General features: G+C 43.7%; 1 protein-coding gene across 6 annotated transcripts in view; it reads left to right on the top strand.

Annotated features, from left to right (window-relative positions):
* Positions 1-25,519, top strand: part of ARMC9 (armadillo repeat containing 9) — a 144,583-nt gene that overhangs the window by 15,650 nt on the left and 103,414 nt on the right. For 5 of the 6 annotated variants that reach the window (XR_015767835.1, XM_028105234.1, XM_028105237.2 and 2 more), the window contains exons 5-9: positions 590-745; positions 6,541-6,633; positions 8,347-8,371; positions 15,778-15,935; positions 22,816-22,914. Coding sequence is in view for 5 of the 6 variants with exons in the window: in XM_028105234.1 (XP_027961035.1) it covers positions 590-745; positions 6,541-6,633; positions 8,347-8,371; positions 15,778-15,935; positions 22,816-22,914 (531 nt within the window). In the remaining variant the exon portion in view is untranslated. Of the gene's footprint in view, positions 1-589; positions 746-6,540; positions 6,634-8,346; positions 8,372-15,777; positions 15,936-21,243; positions 21,291-22,815; positions 22,915-25,519 lie in introns of those variants that run through there. The other variant, XM_088021510.1, reaches the window with a different exon arrangement.

Here is a 25,519-nt window from a genome sequence, read left to right as displayed (position 1 = left end):
GACCTCGCTGAGGCGCAGGGGGAAATCAAAACCTGAGAGGGATCAGGTTGCCTTGGATCACGCGTGCAGCCAGTGCAGCCTGCAAGATCAGTCCTTAGTTAGCTTTGCAGAGGAAAGGAGGAATGCAGTGGAAGCTTCTGCACCTCTCCTGAGGGAATCCTGGAAACGCATGTTTATGATTTTTGACAAGTGGAAACAATGCACACATCTAATAATAGGGGAATTGGCTAAGTAAATTGTGATAGACCCATGAGATCAGGTTTTGTCCTTCCGGTATAAATGATGTTTATGAAGAATTTTAAGGATATGAGAACATGATAATTATAAAGTAAAAGGGCAGCAGATCGAACTATGTATCTAGTTCTCCGAAATTCCTGACAAAGTTCCGTCAAGGGGGACATGAGGGGTGGTGTTTGAATGACTGGAGACCGTGTGCTTGCTAGGCCGGGGCAAGGGGGGGGCAGGGGGAGGATGCCAGCACCATGGCTGGAACTAGAGGGGCTGCGGAGAAGGAGTGGGATGGTCGGGGTGCGGGGGGAGCCAGACGTCCAGCAGGAGACCCCACGCGAGCATCTTTCCTTCTTTGCAGGACAAAGAGGACCTGGAAGAGAGGATTTCTTATTTCAAAACCTACCTGGAGACCAAAGGGGCAGCGCTGAGCCAGACCACGGAGTTTCTCCCTTTCTATGCTCTGCCTTTTGTTCCCAACCCCATGGTCCACCCCTCCTTTAAAGAGCTCTTCCAGGTGAGTGACCAGTTGGATCCGGGGCAGCATTGCGGTTTCACCTTGTCGACGCTGGTGGTTTCTGAATGATGCCGTAAAAAACCTGAAAATTCGCTTCTGTTCTCAGATAAGTTTCTTTGACGAACTTTTCTTGTGCCATAAAATTTCATTTTTTGGGTGTATTAAGACTTGTTAACTCAGACTAACATAACTATTTTTAAGTGTACTTCTTCGAGCATTCCATGCATACCTTTTCAATATCGGAAGGATAATTTTTATTCAATTACATCGAAATTTGTGGCCTGAAAAGAACTAGGTTATTTTACGTAATTGCTGACCATATGTGTTTTAATTTCTATTCAGAGTCTCACTTACTTGGCACATTTCTGAGGACCTGGTTGCGTACTCTTACTTCCTTCAGACTACTTGCCTGGAGCTCTTTTAATTGTTTTATTTCACCGTAGTTGACATTTCAGCATACTATTTATTATCAGTGTTTATCCATTGTAGTAATTCTTGTTGACTTAATAAAATTAAGATGTCCCCTGAGAGGTTTATGAAAACATGTTTAAGAGACCGATGCAGTTGCTTTTTCTAAAGAAAGATCTCACACTGTTTCCGAGCATCTCTTTGGAGAGTCCTCATGCGCCACTGGACAACAGATGCTCTTCTCTCTCCAGACCCAGTGTGTCTCCGTCTCCTGTTCCGTTATACTTTAGTCAGACACCTGTCAGCATTCCCGAATAGTAGCCCTTAAATTGAAGGCCACAGAGTTGAATGACTTCATGAAAGCAGGCTTGTCATAGAGTAGCCTATGTTGAATTCTGTGCTTGGTTTTCTTTGTCCATCCAAATTTAGTTTGGTGAAACTTGAAAAGAAATAGTGGATTTTCTCACTGCGAAGACTTCTGTTTATGAAGATGATGGCACAGTACTGCAGCTGCAGCTGAGGTCCAGCCCGGGCTTCGGCAGGCGGCTGGCCCGCTCTGGCTTGGTGTCCCGAGTCTGCAGGGTTCAGTATTCATGGGGAGTCATGTTATTCCTTTTTTTTTTCCTTTTGCTACTCTCTACATATGTTCTTTCAGTGGCCGTCATAGATACCTGAGTATGTATGCATAACAAAATCTAAAGCTCATAGATCTTCTCGTCTTCCTGACCATTACAAGGACCTTAGAATGCATTCACCTCCTTCATCCCCTTCCCAGCTCACTTGCTGCTATTGTCAAGTATTTCAGTTATATACTTTAACCCCACACATTACAGAATCTTATTATTTGATTTCAATCTATGTGTGTATGGATTTACCCTTCTGTTCACCCATAGATGTGCTTGCTGTTCCGTCTTGCGTTAAGGACCTTCCATCTGTAATCATCTTCTCTGCCTCACATACATCCCTTTAGAGTCTCCTTTGGGTGACGATCTCTTCTTTCCATTCTCGCTTGTCTGAAATGTCTCTGTTGCTTTTTTAGACAGGGTCCAGAATGGTGGGCTTACAGCTATTTTCTTTCTTTTTTCTTTTTTTAAGATTTATTTATTTTGAGAGAGAGAGAGCGAGCGCGCGCGCATGCGTGTGGGGCGGGGAGGGGCAGTGGGAGAGGGAAAGAGAGAATCTCAAACTCCATGCTGAACTCAGAGCCCAGTGTGGGCTGGATCTCACAACCCTGAGATCATAACCTGAGCCAAAACCGAGAGTCGGACACTGAACCCACTGAGCCACCCGGGCGCCCCATATAGCTATTTTCTTTTATGACATTGAAGGTGATGTTATCACCCCGCTCCCTTTATTGCTATTGGAGGTCGGCCATCAGTCTCATTGCTCTTCCTGTGTAGGTGATCTGTCTTGTTTCTCTGAGCTTTGAGGTTGTGCAATTTTACTATGGCCTGTCTAGGGGTAGATTTCTATTTTTACTTGGGATTTGTTGGGCTTCCTGGATGTGACGTTTTGTGTCTTTGAACAACTCTGGAAAATTCTGTTTTCTCGTCATATATTGCCTCTCCTCTTTATTATCTTTTTCTGGATGTCTGATTAAATCTACATTTAATCTATGTATCTGATTAAATCTGCATTAGACTTGCTTCTTCTATCCTTTTTTTTTTTATTTAAAAAATTTGTGACAAAATACACATAAAATAAAATTTACCATCTCAACCATTGTGAAGTGTACAGTTCAGTAGAGTCAAGGATGTTCACAGTGTTGTGCCCTCCATGTCTCTTAACATCTTGTATTTTCCATCTCGTGATCTCTGTCAGGACTGTATTCTGGGTGATTTATTCACACCTGTCTTCAAACAGTCTAATCTGTTCTTTAATCCACTGAATTTGTAATTTCAGTCACTAACTTTTGTTAATAGAAGTTCTTTTTGTTTTTTAATTCAAATTTACTGGGTCATTTTTTATAGTCTCTTGTTCTTTGCTCATATTTTCAAGCCTTTTTATTTGTTTACCATTTTATACATTTGTGTTATATTCTTTGTTAATTTTATTTATTTTTTTTTAAAGATTTTTATTTATTTATTCATGAGAGACAGAGAGAGAGGCAGAGAGAGAGAAAGGCAGAGGGAGAAGCAGGCTCCCAAGGAGCAGGGAGCCCGATGCGGGACTCGATTCCAGGACTCCAGGATCATGACCTGAGCCGAAGGCAGACGCCCAACCATCTGAGCCACCCAGGCGCCCTATTCTTTGTTAATTTTAACATCAGGAGCCTTTATAGATTTGATCCTGCTGTGTTTAATTTCTGCTCGTTCATTCACGGCACCTTATATCTTTTTTTGAAAAAAAAATTAGTTATTTTGAGTTTTGACAATGAGTTTATTCTACTTGGGACTTGTGGGAGTTTTTTGAGGCCTGAGTGAAGTTTGGTTCTTTCAGAGATCTGCATTTGCATCTCTCAGTCATCTAGGGCATTACCAACCCAGGATCATTTTAAATTAAATTTCTTTGCTCAAGGCTTTGGGAACCATATAGATAGTTTCAGTTTAGGCTGCAATCTTTAATGAGACTAGTTTGGGTTATGAAGTTTCAAATGAGGTTTTTCCTCCCTTCTACCTAATGTCAAGGTCAAGACAGGTAGATTTCCTTGCTGTCGCCTTCTAGACAGTGGATTGGTTTGTCCTTGACTCTTTCCTGATGGTATAGCCCTTTGGGGTTAAAAAAAAAAAAACCCAGGGTTTTTTTAAAAGATTTTATTTATTTTTGAGAGAGAGAGAGTGCACGAAATGGGGGAGGGACAGAGGGAGAAGCAGGCTCCCTGCTAAGCAGGGAGCCCGATGCAAGACTCAATCCTAGGACCCTGGGATCATGATCTGAACTGAAGGCAGATGCCTAACCAACTGAGCCACCCAGGTGCCCTGGGATCCCAGTTTTATGCTAGGGTCTCCTATTAGATTGTTTACTATGAGTGGATCCTATTGTCTTCGTCTTCTGTACCATGACCGTTCTTAGAACTGAGGTGTAAGGTCTTCTAGACTCTGAGTTATCCTTAGAGCGAAAACTGTCACTTTGAGCCTCTGCTTTTCCTTTCTTGCCACTTGGGGATGGATTTTAAAATATGGTTAACTTATCCAGCTTTTTTAGTTGTTTTCATTGTTTTTTCAGGTTATCTTTTCTGCTGAGGTGTCAGGAAAGAAAAGTATTTTGTAGAGATTGTAATGAGCTCTTTTCAGCAAATTGTTTGTCAGTGAGCATCTCCTTGCAGAAATATTTAGGTATTCCTCTAGTTGATTACTTCCAGAAAAACTTTTGGGCACTTAGGTGCCAGGGACCAAGTCAAGCTTAATTAGTGAAAATGGAAAGAACTGGAAGGAATTCTTGTGGGCTCTGTGAGGGAGGGAGGAGGCAGTGGGTAGGCCAAGAGAGTCAAGCATGGAGTTCTCCATGAACTCCACAAGAATACCCTGCTTTTATTCATTTCATATATTAGGGTTCTGGGCAAGACTTTGAACGATCAGAAGGGTTTTGCTGTTGGAAAAAAAAAAGTCAGATGATCACTCATCTAGTGTAAAGTCTACATTCTACAAGTGAAGAGACTATGTTGTAAAGAGGGGGCATGACTTCATGCAGGGAGTACAGAGAACCAGCCCAGTGCTTCCCCCATTCCTGTGGGAGCTGGGCAGTCAGGTGCCTAGCAGACTTGGGAAATGTTCTTCTTCTCAAAGCTGAAAGCACAGAATAATCAGAGCAGTCAAGAAAAAAAATAAGGGATTCATTACCCAGAGAGGTTTTATCCCAATCTCAGCCTTGTCATTAGCAGAGCATCAGAAGGTAAACAGTTCAATTGAAAATATGTACTTGTTAGTGGTACAAAATAGTAATCAGCAACAGAGCAATTTAACTGGAAGTCTCCATGTCCCAAATATTTTGTTTTGTTTGTTTTTTAAGATGTCTTCATTTATGTCGGCCAACATGGTAGTCCTTCTTTATGGTATGGTTGAGCGCAGAAGCCTTGAGCGGTAGCGCGCTGTGTTAGTCTCCCAGAGCTGCTGTAACAGAGGGCCACAGACCGGGTGCCTTAAACAATAGAGACTTTCTGTCTCGTTCATGAGGCCAGAGGTCTGAAATCAAGGTGTTGGCAGGGCCATGCTCCCTGCGAAGCCTCTAGGGGAGGATACTTCCTTGCCTGTTTCTGCTTCTGGTAGCCTCAGATGTCCCTTGGCTAGTGGCAGCATAACTCCAATCCCCTGTCTTTACAGGCCCATCTTCTGTGTCTGTCTAAATTTTCCTTCTTAGAAGGACACCAGTCATGTTGCATTAAGGGCCCACCCTGCTCCAGTATGACCTCATCTTAACTAATTACATCTACAACAACCCCGTTCCAATGACCTCACATTCTGAGGAGGCTAGGACTTCTGCATATCTTTTTAGGGGACACAGTTCAACCCGTAACACACACATTATAACTAAAGCTATCATGCCGTGTCAGGGAATTACACAGTCTTTTAAAAATATAAGACAGTATTTTTTCCAAAAGCCAGATGATGCCCTGGGTAGAACGGGTGGGGTGGGGGCATGGAGAAGGACACAGAGCTGGGGAGGGGAAGCGCGGAAGGATGGGGGGGGGGGGTCCTGCGGGGGTGGGGCAGGGCCTAAGAGGTAAGTTGATAGGAATTTTTAGAGATCTTGCTTCTTTTCTGTAGAACTTCTTGGTTTGGTGATAGATTTTTTTATATAAAGACTGTAAGGAAAATTGTCCTGAGAAAAATGATTGCTTGTCACACTTTTTCTTTTACTACTTAAGTCATTATTTTTTCCTTCTAATGAGCATTATTTGAGATAAGTAATTTATTATTAAGGGACAAATCAAACTAAAAGTATATCGTAATTCTTGACATGATGGGTTATTTGAGGCAGATAACAGCTTCTGTCTTTTTTTTTTTTTTTTCTTATCTAGATGAGGTTTATGGAAATGAGTCTTTCTCTTTGGGAAACTTTCAGGAACTGAGTGATAGCCGTGTATGCCCGCCAGCACCGTGTATGCTTCAACGATTCTGAATTCTGGTTGGCATTCAACCTAATAAGCTTATTTGTCATGCTTGTGTTTAAATCACATGAAATATTCAAATCATGTACAGGGTTCTTTTTTCCTTGTTTATAACAGAACTCGTTCTTTCCTCCTGCTGTGGGTATCTGATCTTTTATAAATGAATTGGTTAGATGTCCAAAAACCTATTTTTCGCGGCATCACACCACAGGCAAGGCATCTTGCTTTTGATTTCAGTAACTGTGTTGGATGGGGTTATTTAAGCCAAAGGCCACAATTTGACAATGCTGTTGGCATTTAATGATCTAGGGCTTTTATTATTTTTCTTTTTTTATTTCAGGATTCTTGGACTCCAGAATTAAAGTTGAAGTTGGAAAAGTTTCTGGCTTTAATTTTTAAAGCCAGTAACACGCCAAAGCTTTTAACATTATACGTATCCTTTTGAAGCAGATGGAGACCACCTGTGGTGCTGAAGCAGCCCGCTGGCTCAGGCTGCCTCCTAGATGGGGATAACTTAGTGTTGCTTTCATATTTGCCAGGTGAATGAAGCATTCATGACAGAGTGTGTCAAGGCCCATGAAGAGAATTCCAGGTAGAGGGAACAGCTCGTGCGAAAGGACTGAGACAGTATATTTGGGAATTCAGTATTGCTGGAACAGAATAGAGAGAAAGTCAGAGACTAGGCAGGGCCAGGGCACAAAGGTTTGTGTGAGGTCTTGTAAGTCAAGAGGAGCCTTTGAAACATTTTAGGTAGGAGAATACCATGCTCATATTTACATTAAAAAAAAAAAAATCACTCCTTTTTATTCCTGATTATAAAATTGATCATATTCCTCATAGAAAATTTGGAAAGCACAGAAATGCATTTGTATACATACATACACCCAAAAGTATGTAATGTTTAAATAAACATAGATACCTGTACATGTGTGTCTTTTTAAATATTTTTATCCAATGAAGAGAGCCCATTTCCCCATATCATTAAATGGTATCTTCAAAAAATAGGTTGTTTCCTCAAAAGTTTAAAACATAGAGTTACCATATGACCCAGCAGCTCCTCTCCTAGCTATATACCCAAGGGAACTGAAAACATATGCCCACATGACAACTTGTACATGAATGTTCACAGCAGTGTTATTCAATACAGCCAAAAAGTGAAAACAACTCAAATGTCCATCAAGGGATTAATGGATAGATAAGATGCAGCATACCCATGTGGTGGAATATTACTCAGGCATGTAAAGGAATGAAGTCCTGACACATGCTACAAATGTGGATGAACTTTGAAAACATCGTGCTGAGTAAAAGAAGCCAGACGTGACAGGCTGCCTTTTATATGATTCTGTTTGTATGAAAGATCCAGAAGAAGCAAATCAATAGAGACAGTAGATTCGTGGTTGCCTAGCACCAGGGAGGGTAGGGAAAATGGAGATGACTCCTAATGGGTACAGGGGTCTTTTGGGGAGTGATAAGAATGTTCTAGAATTAATTGTAGTGATGGTTGTACAACCGTATGAACATACTGAAAACCAATGAAATATAAACTTAAAATGAGTGAGTTATCTGTGAATTTTATCTCAGTAAAGCTGTTACCAAAAAAATTTTAAGAAAACCCAAACCAGACAAGTTAAGTGCTTTGTCTTCAGTCATGTGGCCTGATGTGTGGGAGCTGAGATTTAGACTGCTTTGCAGTCTGGCTCCAGAGTCTGTGATCTTAGCTACTGTGCTTTGCTGTTGTCGTCCCCATCTCAATCTCCTTAGGGTGGAGCTTTAAAATTGAAGTGACAGAGTTGAAGGGTATGAGTTCAGTTTGCGTTTTTAGGAGAATGTTTGGTAGCAGTGGGGAAGGTCTTTGGAAGGGGACAAGGAGGCCGCTTGGGGGGCTGTTGAAGCAGCATAAGACTTGCATGCAGGCAGCAGGAGTTGAGCTGGAGAGAAGAGGGTTCGCTTGAGAGTGAGCCATCCAGGTTCTGAGAAGTCAGTAAGTGTCTCAGCTCCTTATAGCTACATGAAGAAGCAGACTTTACCATCCTGAGAATTCCCTCTCGCATCTTGCTAAGGCTTTCTCAGATTGGCTGCACAATGTGAGAGACCCTGAGGACTTTACCCTCAATGCCTGTTTTCCTCAACTTCTTTCTCATCCCAGAAGGAGAACGGACAAAGTCATAAAGGTAAAGCATCTAGATTAACATTTTTTAATTTTTATTTTTTTCAAGATTTATTTATTTATTTTAGAGTGGGGGAGAGAGAGAGAGCGCGCGCGCGCAAGCGAGCAGAGGGGAGGGGCAGAAGGAGAGGGAGAGAGAGTCCCAAGCAGATTCCAAGCTAAGCACGGAGCCTAACGTGGGGCTCGATCTCATGACACTGAGATCATGACCTGCGCTGAAACCAAGAGTCAGTCGTTTAACCGACTGAGCCACCCAGGCACCCCTAGATTAACATTTTTTAAAGAACAGTTTTGCCAACTCAAAAGTTTTGACTCACTTTTGAGTAGTGGGATAGGAGCAGAGATGGAGAAAATTCATGCACTTGGTGAACAAGGGCTTTAAAAGTCTAAATATTTTTTTTAAATAAAACAGAGTCTAAATATTTATGAAGTGCTTTGCAATCAAGTTTTGCTGTGGTTCCCTGAGGCCCCCTCTGCAGTAGGGCTGGCACATCAGGTAACCCAGATGTGGAGAGATGAAGGGAATCCAGGCCCTGTCCCAAAGGGCACAGCCAGAAGACACAGTGCGGCATGCAGGGGAGGCGCGGGTGGGGGGGAAGAATCATTTTAGTATCTGTCACTTTTGTCTTGAACTAGTCTAGGGGGGTGTTATTTCTGTAGCAATTTGGAGCACCCATCTTAGAAAGCATTTCCAGTTTTTGCATTCAAAGTAGGAATTCCAACATTAAGTTTTTAGCATAAAATGATGGTTTTCCATTATTAGCTTTTTTTTTTTTTTTTTAACCAGAACTGTTCATTTTTCGGTAAGGTGAGAAAAACTTTAGTTAATATGAAGTCAGTAGCCGGTCAGCCCTTGACAGAAGGGTTTGTTTAAAAAAACAACAACAACAAAACAAAGTCAGTGGCCACAATTGTTCTTTGCCTGAGTTTCGGCCTCGATGCTACATTAGGAAACCGCTGAAATGTTGGAAAGGCTGTGTGAAGCGTTCACGCCTGCGCTAAATTCTGGTGGCCTAATCCTCAGTCCCCAGCAGGTGGAGTTTTACCACGTGGAATCGCACATCTGCCCCTCCTGCCGCAGGGTAGTGTTAGAGCTGATCTTAAAACTTCCTGCCATTGTTTCGCCATGGGTGTGTGTGTGTGTGTTGTTGTTGTTGTTGTTTTGGTTTTTTTTTTTTAGAAAATTAAAGTTTTGTAAAGAAAGGAAGTATTAGTAAATTATTTAGCTCTTTGCTTTCCAGGGAGGTGACAGACGAGCTTTAGATTTGACACCCCAGGAGGGAGGTAGCGGGAAGTCTGGATGCCTGTTTCGGCCTTGTGTAGCCTTGCCTCTCCCCAGCCCAGCGGCTCTGCGTGTGTGCGTGGCCCCGCCAGCCCCGCCAGCCCCCCGGAGCTCAGAGGGACAGGCCCCACCGATCCTTCACGGGGGATCCTTGTTCAGTCCTTGCCTGAACCCAGATGTGGGTGTATGGGGTCAACGTGGAATGCTCCCCGGGTCACCTTGGCGCTCCGGAGACTGCTCCGCCCTCAGTGTAGTTAAGCCCAAAGATGAGCCTGAGCGGATTTCTTCGGCTCCTCGGGCCTGCTCCCTGAAGAGTTAGTACAGTTCCCGGGCCTTGGCTGGAGTGGGTCCCGTGCCAGTTTTCTCATGTTTGGAACAGTGAGAATTCTTTTTTTTTTTTTTTTAACGATTTCCTTATCCATTTTGAGAGACAGAGCGCGTGAGGGGGGAGGGGAGGGCAGGGCAGAGGGAGTGGGACTGAGGATTATGCCGCCAGAACTTACCGAAGGCCTGAAACACATCATATACCTTTTCCAGTCCTCAAGCAGACCCCTGCGCTGAGCACGGGGCCCAATGTGGGGCTGAATCCCAGGACCCCGAGATCATGACCTGAGCCAAAACCAAGAGTCGTTGCTTAACCACCCAGGCGCCCCCAGAACAGTGGGAATTCATAAGTTGCGCTGGGCATTTGGGTCCTGCCCTGCAACTCCTGGAAATGCAGCTTTGCCCCACTATTTCTGTTTCTGTTCCAACCTAGTGCACCATCTCAGGCTTAGTGGCATAAAACAACAATGTCCATTTATATTATTATCACCATCTTGCATGGTCCGGGAATCGTGTGCTCAGGCAGTTCTCCCTCGGTGTCTCCTGGATGCCGATGGAGCCTGGTGGAGCCATCTTCAAGGCTTCCTCACCCACCTGCACAAGTCTGGTGGCTGGTGCTGAGGCCCTTGAGTGGAACTCCTACATGGCCTAGGCTTCCTCGTGGCGTGGTGGCTGGGTTCCAAGGGCGAATGTCCCCAGACAGAGCCAGTGGAAGCTGCATCACCTTTTCTAAACCAGCCTCTCAAGTAACTCAGTGTCACTTCTGCTACATTATCGTTAGAAGCAATTCCTAAGGCCAATCTACATTCAAAGGAAGGAGAATGACCTTCCACCTCTTGATAGGAAGGAGTGTCAAAGACGGGGCACTCATTTTAAAACCACTACCTCAACCTGCATCCTTAAGAGTTTCAGAAGATCGCCTTAGTTCTTGACTGAATCTGCTTGGCCTCTGTTCAGATTCAGTCTTTGAACTCCTCGGTACTGGTGGAGGGAAAGTGGTGGGAAACCTCCCCGATTCCTGAATCTCAGCCAGCCCTTGTCACCCCAACATACCCTGCAGCTTCAGAGGATAGCTTTCTGCCAGGAACCAGTCATGTCTCTGAGAAGTAGCCCAATTTTACAGATAAAATAAATCTGGGAGGGGGAGTGCAAAATCTGGGAGGGGAAGAGCCTGTGTTTTTCTATAGATCTTTCCTTTGGATTTCAGCAAGGAGACCAGGGTGTCTGAGCCTTTTTTAGGTTCAGTTTTAATTGAGTTTTCTGAGGATGCCAAGCAGAATTTCTGTGGAATTGAGACTGGCAGGCCCAGCGTGTGGCTGTGGCTAAATAAGCGCCAATGCAGCATTGCCATGGAGACCAGAGATTAGCACCAGCCCTGGTACCAGGGGCCCGGCCGGTGTCATGACAGCCAGTTGTCTGCACTTTGTCCCCTCCTCCCACACTTAATGGCTGCAGTGATCTCAAAGCCCAGACATGCCCCCAATTTAATTTAATTCTAGACTTAAGTATTGTTTTTTACATTGAATGGTTGGGCAAGTCATTATTCTGTGTGTCTTGATAGGAAGGTTTCATGGATCAGCTAAGATTTCCATAAGCTTTTGAAGGAGGCAAGAAAAGTGCTTGGAGGGGCACCTGGGTGGCTCAGTTGGTTAAGTATCTGCCTTCGGCTCAGGTTCCTGGGATCGAGCCCTGCATCAGGCTCCCTGCTCCTCGGGGAGCCTGTTTCTCCCTCTCCTTCTGCCTGCCGCTCCCCCTGCTTGTGCTCTCTCTCTCTGTCAAATAAGTAAAATCTTTAAAAAAAAAAAAAAAACTGCTTGGAGTGGAAAATTCTCTGAAAAGGAATTATATTTTAAAATGAAGTTTAGGGGCGCCTGGGTGGCTCATTTGGTTAAGCAACTGCCTTCGGCTCAGGTCATGATCCTGGAGTCCCGGGATCGAGTCCCACATCAGGCTCCCTGCTCAGCAGGGAGTCTGCTTCTCCCTCTGACCCTCTTCCCTCTCGTGCTCTCTATCTCTCATTCTCTCTCTCTCAAATAAATAAAATCTTAAAAAAAAAATAAAAATAAATACAAAAAATAAAATGAAGTTTAGAAGAAAAATTCAGGTTGGAAATACAGCGTATTGTGTTATTATTTTACCTGGCCATCTAAAAAAGGTAGAGAAATCGTATCTTTTGGCATTTTTGCCATTAATTGATTTGACTCCTTCAGAAAATGAGCAACTGACCATTTTTCTAGAGTGTAGAGCCTTAAATGGTATTTTTTTTTTGAGCCTTAAATGGTATTTTAAAAATGATGACCAGAAAGTTATACATCGTAACTTTCTTCATCCAGTACTTGTGGATTAGCAAAACAGCAAAGAGCCAATTTATATCTGAATACAAAGAAGAGAGAGTATATTGTATTGTAAAGTTAGAGTGATTGATTTTAGATTTTTAGATGTTGGAAAAATAGTTCCGTGTTTTAAAATGTACCATTTTGTCTTGAGCAACAGAGGGATCGCTAAAATTAAATCTCATCTACTCTTAAAAAAAAAAAAAAAAGCAATGTACTTAAAGTGGAAATGTTAAGAGAAAGCTTGAGGCTTGCCCACAGGGGAGATCTCCATCACATTTGTTACTGTTTGAATGCATGCTGGAATGATCAAGAAACTTTCTGTGACCTTAACCCACATTCTTTTAGTTGTATATATCTCCTTGTTTAAAACTTGGGATGTAGTTCTTTGGATTTTGGTACAAATTCTGCCAGTAGTTTTGAAATATGAAGAGTCTCGATAAATATCACTGCCATGACTAAGACAGTTTCATTAATATAACATGGAATTTGAAATGAGACCTCTCTGCTAAAAGTTGAGCTCTTGCACGGCTAGGGATGTTGGCTCAGTCGTCCTTGTCTCATAAAATTTTTGAGAAGGAAAAAAGAGTCAGAGTTCTTTTTAATGCTCAGAAATAAAGTTGAGATCTTAGAGCTGCGACCCCAGTAGCTTCCAGTAATGGTCAGGTCCTGTTTGTAGGCAGCTAAGGTGTCTGCAAGGTGGTATCAGTCTCTGTAGAGCAGGCTGCTAAACAGTGTGTTTGAAATGGTCACAGATATTTCTGGGTCCCTTACATTTAGCTAATTGCGCAGTGAGTTTCCGAGGGGGAGTGTTCCTTTGTGCAGTCCCCTTTCAAGAGGGACAACTTTGGTGGCTTTTATATTGATGATTTGTGAGGTCATTTGCCCCAGCTAATGGGTTTGGGTTCTTCATTCATCATTTGCCACTTGGTACACGTTGAGAAAATTCTCCCAGATGCTCTCTAATAGTCATTACCACGAAATGGAATTATAAACCAACCTGTAGAATTTTCATCATCAGAAGTTCTAGCTTATGTAACTGAGCATAGGGAGATGGTAGTGACTCCTTCTCCCTAATAATATTTAAGTAAAAACTCGATAAATGATTTCCAGAGATGTTCTCCAAAGATTCAATACATGATATAAGTTTATTTTTATTTATTTATTTATTTTTAAAAGATTTTATTTATTTATTCGACAGAGAGAGAGAGAGAGAGAGCAGGAACACAAGCAGGGGGAGTGGGAGAGGGAGAAGCAAGCTTCTCGCCGAGCAGGGAGCCTGATGCGGGACTTGGTCCCAGGGCCCTGGGATCATGACCTGAGCCAAAGGCAGACGCTTAACGATGGAGCCACCCAGGCGCCCCTGGATGTAAGTTTATGCCAGAGGAGTTTAAAAGATTTGAAGGATGCTAAGCAATAATAATGTTAGTTCATTATTATGTGATGTTTTGGGTTTTAATAGTTAAAATATTTTACTTCTACACATAATCATGAAACAAAGTTTTTGAAATACAGTTTGTGCATGATCTTCATGGCTCTTTAGAACACCAAGAGGAGGGGCGCCTGGGTGGCTCAGTCGTTAAGCATCTGCCTTCGGCTCAGGTCATGATCCCAGGGTCCTGGGATCGAGTCCCGCATCGGGCTCCCTGCTCGGCGGGAAGCCTGCTTCTCCCTCTCCCACTCCCCCTGCTTGTGTTCCCTCTCTCACTGTGTCTCTCTCTGTCAAATAAACAAATCTTTAAAAAAAAAAGAACACCAAGAGGAACAGATGAGTTAGGACTGCCGTTCTCAAACTTGTGGTATGTGTCAGAGCCATGTGGGGACTTTGTTGACCCTACAGTTTCTCAGCCCCCAGCCCACAGCCACAAAATCAGAGTCTCTGGAAGTGAGGCTTGATCATCTTTATTTTTGGATGCTTCTAACATATTTCAAACTTTGCGTCTTACTGTTTCACAGTGTAACCTCTGGGTTTTTCAGGTTATCTTCTTGCATAGAAATACATTTAGAAAATCTTTGGCCCTTCCCAAAGAGGAAACAATAGTAATTGCTGCCACTTATTGACTTCCTCCCGTGGGCCAGCAGTGAGCTAGGCACTTGGATGTATCTGTTCATTGAATCCTCACAATGACTCGGTTTTGTATGTGTGCTTTTTTAAAATTAAGGTGTGGTTGACATACAGTGTTACATTAGTTTCAGGTGTGCAATACTCAATGCTCACCTGGATAAGTGTTATTACAATATCATTGACTGTATTCCCTGTGCAGTACAATCCCACAGTAACTCTTCAAGGTCATTATCATCCCCATTTCATAAGGCATGAGAATCAGGGGCGCCTGGGTGGCTCAGTTGGTTAAGTGTCCGACGCTTGATTTCACCTCAGGTCATGGTCTCAGGGTCGTGAGATCGAGCCCCCTGTTGGGCTCTGTGGGGCATGGAGCCTGCTTAGGATTCTCTCTCTCCCTCTGCCCTGCCTCCCCCTTGCATGCATCCTCTCTCTCTCTCTCTCTCTCTCTCTCAAAAAAATATACAAAGAAAGAAATGAGTATCAGAGAAGTTAAGTATCTTGCCCAAGGTGTCCAGCAAGACTGTGGTAGAAGAGGGGCTTGAGCCCAGGTCTTTATGATTTTAAAATTTCTCTCTGTATAGATGAAATGTGTTCAGAAACAATGACTTTTAACTATTATGCAGTACCTGGATTGGGACAGGAGGGAGTTAACTTGGGTCTGGGGGCAGCGTCATTTCCTTCGATCCAAACTTAGCCCTCTGAGAGGGCGGAAAGTAGGATAGGGCAAAGGAGTGTTGACATGGATGAAGATTTGCTATCCCAGCTGTGTCCTGGGTGGCTTGGCCGTCAAGCGCTGCCCCTGGTGGGGAGTCCAAGAAGAGAGCCCTAACAGCTTCCAAGGCTGCCTGCTCTAAGGCCCAGTGGGCTGGTTTGTGCTTTATCAAGCTGGCAGAGTGAGCACCTGGAACCTTACCTAATTCTGGATTCTAGCTTTCTCAGCATTAGTCAAGTAGCCTAACCTTGACTTAAAATGAAGAACTGTCCTGCAGATACTTACTGTCCCCCGGCCAACATCACAGGGCAAAACCAGGAAAAGACAGAGGTTTGGTTCATCCAGTTTGTGAGCTGATTGTAAAAAGAAACACTGAGTTTGTTTCTTGTACATAGAACAACTAAAAGAAATTGCATGGAGCTCAGTCAAGGAAAGATTGTGTGAAGAAAACTAGTGATGGTTCAGTTGAACTACCAGAGACAAGAAATTGAAAATCAGTGGTTACACAGCACTTGGTAATTAAACATGTGGAGAAATAGCAACAAAGTGTTAAACACGAATAATGTCAAGTTCATTGTGATAGCAAAATACTCTGAAAGTAGGCATGATACTCCCTTGAGAAGAATATGATTATTTTTTTATTTTGTGGGGTTTTCTTACTGTTTATTTGTTTCAATATGTATTGTCTTCCTAGAAATGTCACAGCAGCTCCACCAGCAGCTGGTAGAAGCCGAGCGAAGGTCAGTGACGTACCTGAAGCGGTACAACAAGATTCAGGCAGACTACCACAATCTCATCGGGGTCACAGCAGAGCTGGTGGATTCCCTGGAGGCCACCGTCAGTGGCAAGATGGTAAGAAAGATCCGCAGTCACTCGTGTGTCTGTTAGGAGCTAAAGAAGTGTTAAGAGCACGGGCTGTGTTGATAATGGGATTCCTGGCCGCTCCCAGCCAGTGAGACCTGCCCCTGTGCCTCACAAAGCCAAGAGCAGAAAGGAGACCACGCGGACATTCCACACCGGTTATTGTGCTGCTTGCAGTATTTTATCCATTTTTCCTGACACACTATCGACCACATCTTTATTCCTCTACCTTATTCTTAACATTAGCAAAGAATAAATTGTCTGGCAACAAAAAAAAATAATATGGAGTGGCATAAAAATGAGGGAAATACACTGCTGGTGTAAAGGAAAGTTACAGATTTTCACATATTGATTTTATATCCAGCTATCCTTCTGAACTCTGTTAATCTGATAGATTCTTTTGATTGATTCTCCTGTATTCTAGGTTAGCAGTCATACCATCTTCAAATAATAATATTTTTGTTTTGTTTTGTTTCGTTATTTGTAATGACTTTTCTTTTTTCTTAGCATACTTGCTAAGACTGTGGAGCACTGTCAAATAATGTGGCCATGGGCTTCCTTGTCTTATTTCTGACTTTAATGGGAATGACTTTAGTGTTTCACTTACTAAAAAATTAGAAAGTATAATAAAATTTCTTTGTGGAAATATACATTTTTCTATAAAAATGGAATTATTGTAGATTCGCATGCAACTTTAAGAAATAATGCAAAGAGAGTCTTGGCACATTGCCCAGTTTCCCCCAATGGTAACCGTATAACCATAGTACAGTACTACAACCAGAATGCTGGCATTGATCCAGTCTGTTGATCTTATTCTGATTTCCCCAGTTTTGTACTCATGTGCATGTATCAAGTTCTGTATCATTTTGTCACAAATGTAAGGTTGTGTATTAAAATTGTTTTTAGTGGGGTGCCTGGCTGGCTCAGTTGGTAGAGCATGTGACTCTCGATCTTGGGGTTGTGAGTTTGAGCCCCATGTTTGGCATAGAGGTTACTTAAAAAAAAATAAGATTTTTTAGTGACTTAAAAATATGCTTACAAAATAATATGTATTATAAAAATTTTTAGAAATAGAGAACTATGCAAAAGTGAAATTAAAATTACCTGTAATTGTGTCACTTAGTAATAACACTTGTTAACATTCCGTATTTTTTTCAGTGCTTGGCTACATGTGTTTTACAGAAATGGACTCTAGTTCACCCAAAGTTTTCTAATCTTTTTTCCTTAATACTGAATCTTGCATTCTTGAAGGCATTATTCTACAAGCCTCAAGCGTTAGTGGCTTCAATCCCCTTATATGGCATTGTCGTACTTCACTTAGTGTCCAGTCCCTGCAGTTGGACATCTACATCATTTCCAGCTTTCCACTGTCATAAATTATAAATGTCATGGGAGGAGATGAGCCTCTGTGACATTTTTAGTTTTATTTATTTTTTTAAAGTTTTATTTATGTAAGTCATCTCTACACCCAACATGGGGCTCAAACCCACAACCCCGAGATCAAGAGTCACACACTCCACCGACTGAGCCAGCCAGGGGCCCCGGTTACATTTTTTAAAGTTGATTTTCTAGGTTGAAATCTATACTAAGGTCCTGTTGGAAGGTTCTGCTCATCTGAGTCTACTGGCAGTTCTTTTTATCATTATACCCTTGCCAGTCCTGGGTATTAGCATTAACATTTGTATTTGTTTGCAGATTTAATCAATGAGAAATAGTATCTCAGGATTTAAATACACATTATACTCTTTACACATGACATTGAACATTTTTTATATGCTTCTCTCATTCGTTGAACACAGATTTATTGCATGCTTACCGTGCACCAGGCCCTCCCTGTTCTAGTCATGTAGGATCTATCGGACGACAACACAAAGATCCTTGACCTCAGGGAGCATACATTCCAGTAGGGGCGAGAGCTAATAAACGGTACATGTAAACACAGATAATTAATGACGTCATGTGTTAGAAGATGACAATCGCTGTAGGGGTGAAGGGGATCAGAGTTTGTGGTGGGGATGTGTGGGGATGTGGGCCGGGGGCAATTTTAAATTGGTAGTCAGGGTGTGCTTCATTTGAGCTTCATTGGAAGAGGTGAGGGTATTAGGTATGCAGTCCTCGGGGATTCTCCCCAGAGTTCTAGGCCAAAGGAGAAGGGTGCAAAGGACCAAAAGTGGACGTGTGTCTCTCCTGTTTGAGGAGCCCGGCGAGGGAGGAGGAACGGCACACAGCAGGTCAGGGGTCCAAGGGCCGTTAAGGATGGGGCCTTTACTCTGAGTAAACTGGGGAGCAGAGCAGTGGGGTGGGGTGGTCTGGATGCTGTGGAAGTATCAGCTCTCGTTGCTTTAGAACGGTCCTTGGAAGGTTAGGGGAACTAGAGAGACCAGCAGGAGGGTCTTGCAGTCACCAGGGCAGACCTGGTGGTGGAGGAGGTAGCAAGTGGGGCCAGAGAGGTGCCCCGCTGGGTGTGTTAGGAGATAGAGCCAACTGCGTCTCATGCTGGCTTGGACCTGGACAGGGGTTGGGGGGATCACGGACGACTCCACGTTTTTGGCCTAAGCTGTGCGGGGGTGGGGGCAGGGGCGGCGCCACCAGCTGTGACAGGGACAGCCTCGGGTGGAACAGGTTTTAGGGGAAAGCAGGAATATAGCTTTGGACATCACTGTTAAGACACAGGCCATTCAGAATTCATCTTTTGTAAATATTTTCCATAGTTTGTTTTTTGGTTTTTAAATTAGTGTTTCTTAGTTTCGTAAAATTTACGGATTTGTATAGTCAAATCAATTTATCAAGTTTTCCCTTCATTCACTCTGCCTTTTCGAAGTGCTTTGAAGCTCTGAAGTGCAAAGAAGCTTTTCCCACTAAGGGAGCCAAATTAATACTCACCTTAACTTTTTTCTGTTGGTCATTTTGTTTGGTTTTTATTGTTTTAATTTTACCTTTAAATCTTTAATCCTTATGGAATTTATTTTAATAGATGATATAAGGAAGAAATTACCCCCCCCAAAAAAGATAACCATTTGAGCCAGAACTATTTACTTCTGTCTTTCTTTACCAATTTGAATGGCTACCTTTATCACGTAGTGGGATTTTAATTTTTTCCGTTGATTATTTTTTCTTTTTTTAAAGATTTTATTTATTTATTTGACAGAGAGAGACAAAGCGAGAGAAGGAACACAAGCAGGGGGAGTGGGAGAGGGAGAAGCAGGCTTCCCACGGAGCAGGGAGTCAGATGCGGGACTTGATCCCAGGACCCTGGGACCTGAGCTGAAGGCAGACACTTAACGACTGAGCCACCAGGCACCCCATGATCTGACTATTCTTTTTTTTTTTTTAAAGATTTTATTTATTTATTTATTTGAGAGAGAGAGCAACAGCATGAGAGGGGAGAGGGTCAGAGGGAGAAGCAGGGTCCCCGCTGAGCTGGGAGCCCGATGTGGAACTCGATCCCAGGACTCCGGGATCATGACCTGAGCCGAAGGCAGTCGCTTAACCAACTGAGCCACCCAGGCGCCCATGATCTGACTATTCTTAAGCTAGTAATGCATTGTATTTTTTACCGTAGTAGCTTTTTAATGTGTTGTAGTATCCTGTACTGAAAGCCTCTTTGTTCCTGTGAACGCATAGCCCACAAACTGCTGCAAGTTGCTTGGTGCGGCCAGAACGGCCGAAGCTGGGGAGGTGGCCACATGCTGGCAGGTGATGCAGGGAAGACGGACCGGCAAAGACCATCTCCCAAAGATTGGGGAGGCCTAGAGACCATGTTTAGGAAGTTTTGCTTTGTCCTGTAGTTAGTGAGCAGCTTTTGAAATGTATACCTTAAAAATTGGACTTTTCAAATTAATTAGCTTTTTTTCTAGTTTTAAAAATAGCATGTGTTGACTTTTCTTTAAAACAGAAAAGTAGGGGCGCCTGGGTGGCTTAGTCGTTAAAACGTGTGCCTTCGGCTCAGGTCATGATCCCAGGGTCCTGGGATCGAGCCCTGCATTGGGCTCCCTGCTCAGCAGGAAGCCTGCTTCTCCCTCTCCCACTCCCCCTGCTTGTGTTCCCTCTCTGGCTGTCTCTCTCTGTCAAATAAATAAATAAAATCTTAAAAAAAAAGAAAAGTATCAGAAAGAAACCATACATGGCTTCTGTAATCTCTGGTAACAAATATGGGCACACAGAAGGTTCAAACAATACAGAAATAAATAAAAAGAAAAGCATATGCCTTTGTTTGCCTTCTCTCCTGTTAAACAACAGCTACCAAAAGAGCCAGAGTCATGTGGTGTCAGGTGTGGCCTGCTGACCAGGGATGGGCACGTGAGCTCCTACTGCCACCGCACAGGGAGAGAGGTGACGTGACGGTAGGGCCAGGGACCAGACTTTTAACTGGCTTGTTTTTAATGTAAAAAAAAATACACGTTTGTGGTAACAAATTGGAACAAGTCTGAGTAGTCTATACTAAAGAGCAGAAGCACCCTCCCAGACACCGTTTCTTAGTGTCCCTTCTTTATTTGTATTCAAGATGAACATTTTCTTGTGTATTATTTCCAAACATTTCTATGCATATGCATGTGTGTGCATGCAGCCTACATATACTTGGGATCCTATGACCCATTATTCTTCTGAAACTTGGTGTTTTACTTTCGGTATATCTTGGAGATCTTTCCACATGACCACACTACCCTCATTCTTTTCTAGGCTTGTACATTATGCCGTTGTAAGGGTGAACCATAATTCGTCAGATCTTTGATGGTGAACATTTAGATTTTTTGTCTGCTAGAACAAAAAAAAATGTTGCAATGAATATTCTTGTATGTACTGTATACCTTTGAAAACAGGTAAAGTAAGATCCTAAGAGTGGAATTGTTAGGTCAAAGGTTATGGGCATTAACATTTTGATAGATGTTGCCAAATTATTTCTCCTGAGAGTTCAAAGATGTCTGCCCAACCCTCCCAGGAGTTTATCTGTATCAGAGTGTTTATTTCTCCACACACTTGCCAGCACTAGACTCTATTATACTTTGATTATACTTTGAACTCTTTCCCAGTTTTGTTAAGTAAAACTTGGTGTTTTATGTTTCAATTTATATTTCTTTAATTATGTATGAGGCTGAATATATTTTCATATGTTTGTTGGCCATTTGTACTTTGCTTTTTAGTCTATTGATTATTTGTGTCCTTTCCTCATTCACCCGTTTTAAGCAAGAAAGTGACACAGTCAAATTTTCTTGTTTAAGAAATGGTTCTGGTAGCAGTTTCAGAAGTCAAAGGAGGAAACAGTTTCAGGAGTAAGGGGTGATGCAAAACTCAGAAGCCACAGAAGACTAGAACTGAAAAGTGTCCAATGATTTTGACATTTAGAAGGTCAGTGGTGGTGTCCTTTGCCATGGGAGTTTCCATGGAGTGATGAGGCTGGAAGCCTAATTGTAGTGTGTTGGGAGGTCCAGGGGCAGTGAGACAGCAAACGTGGGCTGTTCTTTTGAGGACCTTGGCTGTGAAGGAAGAATACTGAGCCGGTGGTCGATAGATGAAGACCTAGGGTAGAGGAAGGGGAAGGTGCTTTTTAAATATGAACTATATTTGGATGTGTTTTTAGGTTATAGACAATGAAAAGGTGTAAAAGGAAAGGTTAAAAATATAGGAGGAGAAAGGAATTGTTTACATTTTGATACTATCGAAATTCAGAGGAAATGGATGCAGGATAATGTGGCAAGTGCAGGCCTGAGATGGGGCGCTTCTTTGTCTGAGTCGCTTCACATAGAGCTGAGTGTCGGGATGAGTACAGACATCTGCCATGGGTGCACAGAGCCTTTCATGTGTCTGAAGCAGACCAGAAGTTTCCAGTGGGTCAGTGGAGTCCTCCAAGGAGAGAAGTGGGTGCAGCTCCGCATTGCAGCTCTTTCTAACTTGTGAATGGGTTGCATAGTCCTCGCATGGGGACAATCGAGTGAGGGTGCGGAGAGGGGCCAGTGACATGACCAGGTGGGGGTTCACCACATGGAATCATGAGCCCAGGGAAAAGGAGCTTCCCCTCCGGCAATCAGGCATAAAAAAAAAAAAAAAAAAAAAAAGGCTGGAAGGGTGCAAAATGGTTAATAGTTACCTCCAGGGATTGGCATATGGGGAAGGATGGGACTGGGGAGAGGTTGGGGCACTTGTGCGATTTAAATGTGCATTCGTTTTATAAAAAGAGAAGATGTAAAATGAAAAGAAAAAATTCAGAGATTACCACCTGAGATGCTGTATGCCAGTCCTGAGTTACAGTAGCTAACGAGAGGGTGGAAGAGGTGCTAAAGAAAGGCCAGAATCAAGTGCCGTTGACGGGGACAGCAGGGCAGCCTCACGCTGGCCGGCACTCAATCAAAAATGTCTCCACCATTCATTCCGCAAGCACTTCCCGAGAGACCTGGCCTGTGCCGGGCATTTGCGTGATCTCATTCACCCTGTCACCATGACCCACAGATGCAGACTGTTCATCTCACTCAACAGATCAGAAGGCAAGGGGCAGAGCTGTTAGTTTTCTTGAGTCCAGGGCTTGAGCCCAGATTTTCAGATGTTAAGCCCACCATTCTTTCTACCACCCGTTGGCCACCTGATTGACTTTCCTGCTGGAATTCACACACACACAGAAATGGTTTAAAATCAGTTTCTTTTACATGACCGTGAGAGTACCATCTCGTGCAATTACAGAATTCAAAATATGGTAGCCCACGATCATACCTGCAGTATGTTAGCGGTTTATTTCTGTCGGGCCCAGTGCTTTAGCTCCCAGAGCTCCTGTGCGTACCTTACAGAAATCCCAGTGAGGGCTCTGCTAATCACTGGGGCCCGTGATGTCCCTGCGGGAGTTTTGGGCCTCTCACCAGCCATCTTCGCGCCCTCTCCGCAGATCACCCCGGAGTACCTCCAGAGCGTGTGTGTCCGTCTCTTCAGTGACCAGATGCGGCAGAGCCTGGCCCACAGCGTGGACTTCACGAGGCCTGGGACGGTGAGGCTCTGGGCCCCGCGTCTGCCCCCCAGATTTAAACATAGCCTAACTAAAAAAAAATGAAAGAGCAAGGGCAAATAACATGCAGGAGTCTGCATTTCAGAGGTCTGTAAAGTCCCAGAAGGAAAAGAAAGCTGTTTTTGAGGAGTGAGCAGCTGGGGCCTGCGTCCTGGGGGCGGCGGGAGAGAGGTACAGTCTGCTCTTCCCTTTGGGACTGTTCCGTGCCAAGGCCTTACTGGTAACAATGTGCAAATCAATAGGAAAGGAAGGAAACTTCATTCTCTTTTTTAAAATAACTGCCATATTGGAAGCTGTACAGTCAAAAACAGGTGCTCTCTCTTTTTCTTTTCTTAACTTTTTACTTGGAATAATTGCAAACTTACAAAGAAGTCACAAAAATAGCACAAAAGACACTTGTATACCCTTTACCCAGATCCAGCAACTGTTGGCATTTTGCCCATTTGTTTACTTTGTCTGCACACACACACACACACACACACACACACACACACACACATTCTATTTTCTGAGCCAGTTGAGAATAAATCACATATATTATGGCGTTTTACTCCAGTGTAGAGTTCATTTCTTTCTTTCTTTTTTTTAATAAAGATTTTATTTATTTATTTGACAGAAACACAGCAAGAGAGGGAACACAGGCAGGGGAAGTGGGAGAGGGAGAAGCAGGCCTCCTGTGGAGCAGGGAGCCCAATGCGGGGCTCGATCCCAGGACCCGAAGGCAGACGCTTAATGACTGAGCCACTCCGGCACCCCTAGAGTTCATTTCTTAATAGTATTCTCTTATGTAACCATACAGTGATCTGCTTTAGTAAATTTAATGTCTTTATGATGCTCTTACCTAATCTGAGCATGTTCCAATTTTCACCTGAGCCATGTCCTCTATAGTTGTTCCCTCATTTAAAAAATTGAACATTTCCCTTTTTGTGTTTCATATTTCCTCGTGATTAGATTCAGGGTTTGCCTCCCAGGGCAAAATATTAGTTAGGTGATGTTGCGTCCTTCTTAGGATAGCTCATCCAGAGGCATGTGGTGTTGTGTTGGGGTTCTTAACCTGGGGAACGAGTACACCAGTGTCTCCTGCGGACGTTTTCAAAGTTCTTGAACCCATGTCCCTGGAGCTCACCTCAACCTGCTGTCTGGGCCACAGGCTCAATGCTGGAGCCAGGCGTATTCAGTTCGGAAGGAAGTGCCAGGGGATCCTGAGGCACCCCCATGGGTCAGAGCCACGGCTTTTAATTAAGGGGGAGGGTTTGCACATTAATATTAGGGTCTTCATAAACAGAGGCCTTTTTTAGTATTAAGGAAAAATGTATACCCTACTTCATTCTCAAGTATGTTTGAAGCAGCTTATTATGAGAAAACACAAATATGAGAAATAAAAAAAAAATAGAAGATGGAAAGAACAAAATTGTGGTTAGAACTCAGAAATGGAAAGTAGAGTGGTAGTTGCCTGGGGCTGGGAGGTGGGGGAAGTGGGAGATGTTGGTCAAAGGGTATAACTTCTGGTTATAAAATGAATAAGCTCTGGGACTTTATAGCGTGGTGGCTAATGTTAACAATACTCCATTAGGGGCGCCTGGGTAGCTCAGTCGTTAAGCGTCTGCCTTCGGCTCAGGTCATGATCTCAGGGTCCTGGGATCGAGCCCTGCATCGGGCTCCCTGCTCCACGGGGAGTCTGCTTCTCCCTCTCCCACTCCCCCTACTTGTGTTCCCTCTCTCGCTGTGTCTCTCTCTGTCAAATGAATAAATAAATTCTTAAAAAAAAAAAAGCAATACTCCATTATATACTTGAAGGTTACTAAGAGAGTAGATCTTAAATGTCCTCACCACCGCCCGCAGAGTAACTGAGGTGACGGGCGTGTTAACTAACCTGATCGCAGTGATCATTTCACAGATATACGTGTATCAATGCAGCACTTTGTACACCTTAAACTTACACAGTGTCCTCTGTCAACTACGTCTCAGTAATGCTGCGGGGGGTGGGGGGAGAAACTGTGGTTAAAGGACAATGAGGGTAGGACAGTACAAATGAGCACCGGCCAGGGCCAGTACAAACGTGCGTGTCAGGGCTGCCGGACGCCTGTGGAAGCAGGGACAGACCGGCTCAGAGCTTCCTCGCAGCCCGTGCCGCACAGCGCTGTGAGCAGGTACATGATTTACTCCCGGGGAAGAAAGACAGTTGCGTGATGTTCATTAGCTACCTTTCACCGCACCTGCAACAACATACATGCTACACACGCAACGTGGGAAGCACAGCAGTGAGCCGAATGCCCCCGAGCCCGCCACACATGCCCCGGACAGACCAGTCCTGGGCCACTGACGCCCTCCCTGGGCCCTTTACACTGCCAGTTTCTTTTGTGGGTCTTCACAGAAAGGACATAGTAACGTGGCGGAGAGCAGATGTCCCTGACCCCATCACTCGGCTGCTCACAGCATTGTAGAGCCGTGGGTGGTAGGGGCAAAGACACGTGGATAATAGAAGCTACAGGGGGGTACCTGGGTGGCTCAGTCGGTTAAGCGGCTGCCTTCAGCTCAGGTCATGATCCCGGGGTCCTGGGATCGAGCCCCGCTTCTCCCTCTCCCT

This window comes from Eumetopias jubatus, unplaced genomic scaffold, assembly GCF_037043125.1.
Source record: "Eumetopias jubatus isolate StellerSeaLion01/CBP00866 unplaced genomic scaffold, mEumJub1_p1.0 scaffold_3, whole genome shotgun sequence".
Lineage (NCBI taxonomy): Eukaryota > Metazoa > Chordata > Mammalia > Carnivora > Otariidae > Eumetopias > Eumetopias jubatus.
This window is presented reverse-complemented; position numbering and strand designations above follow the sequence as displayed.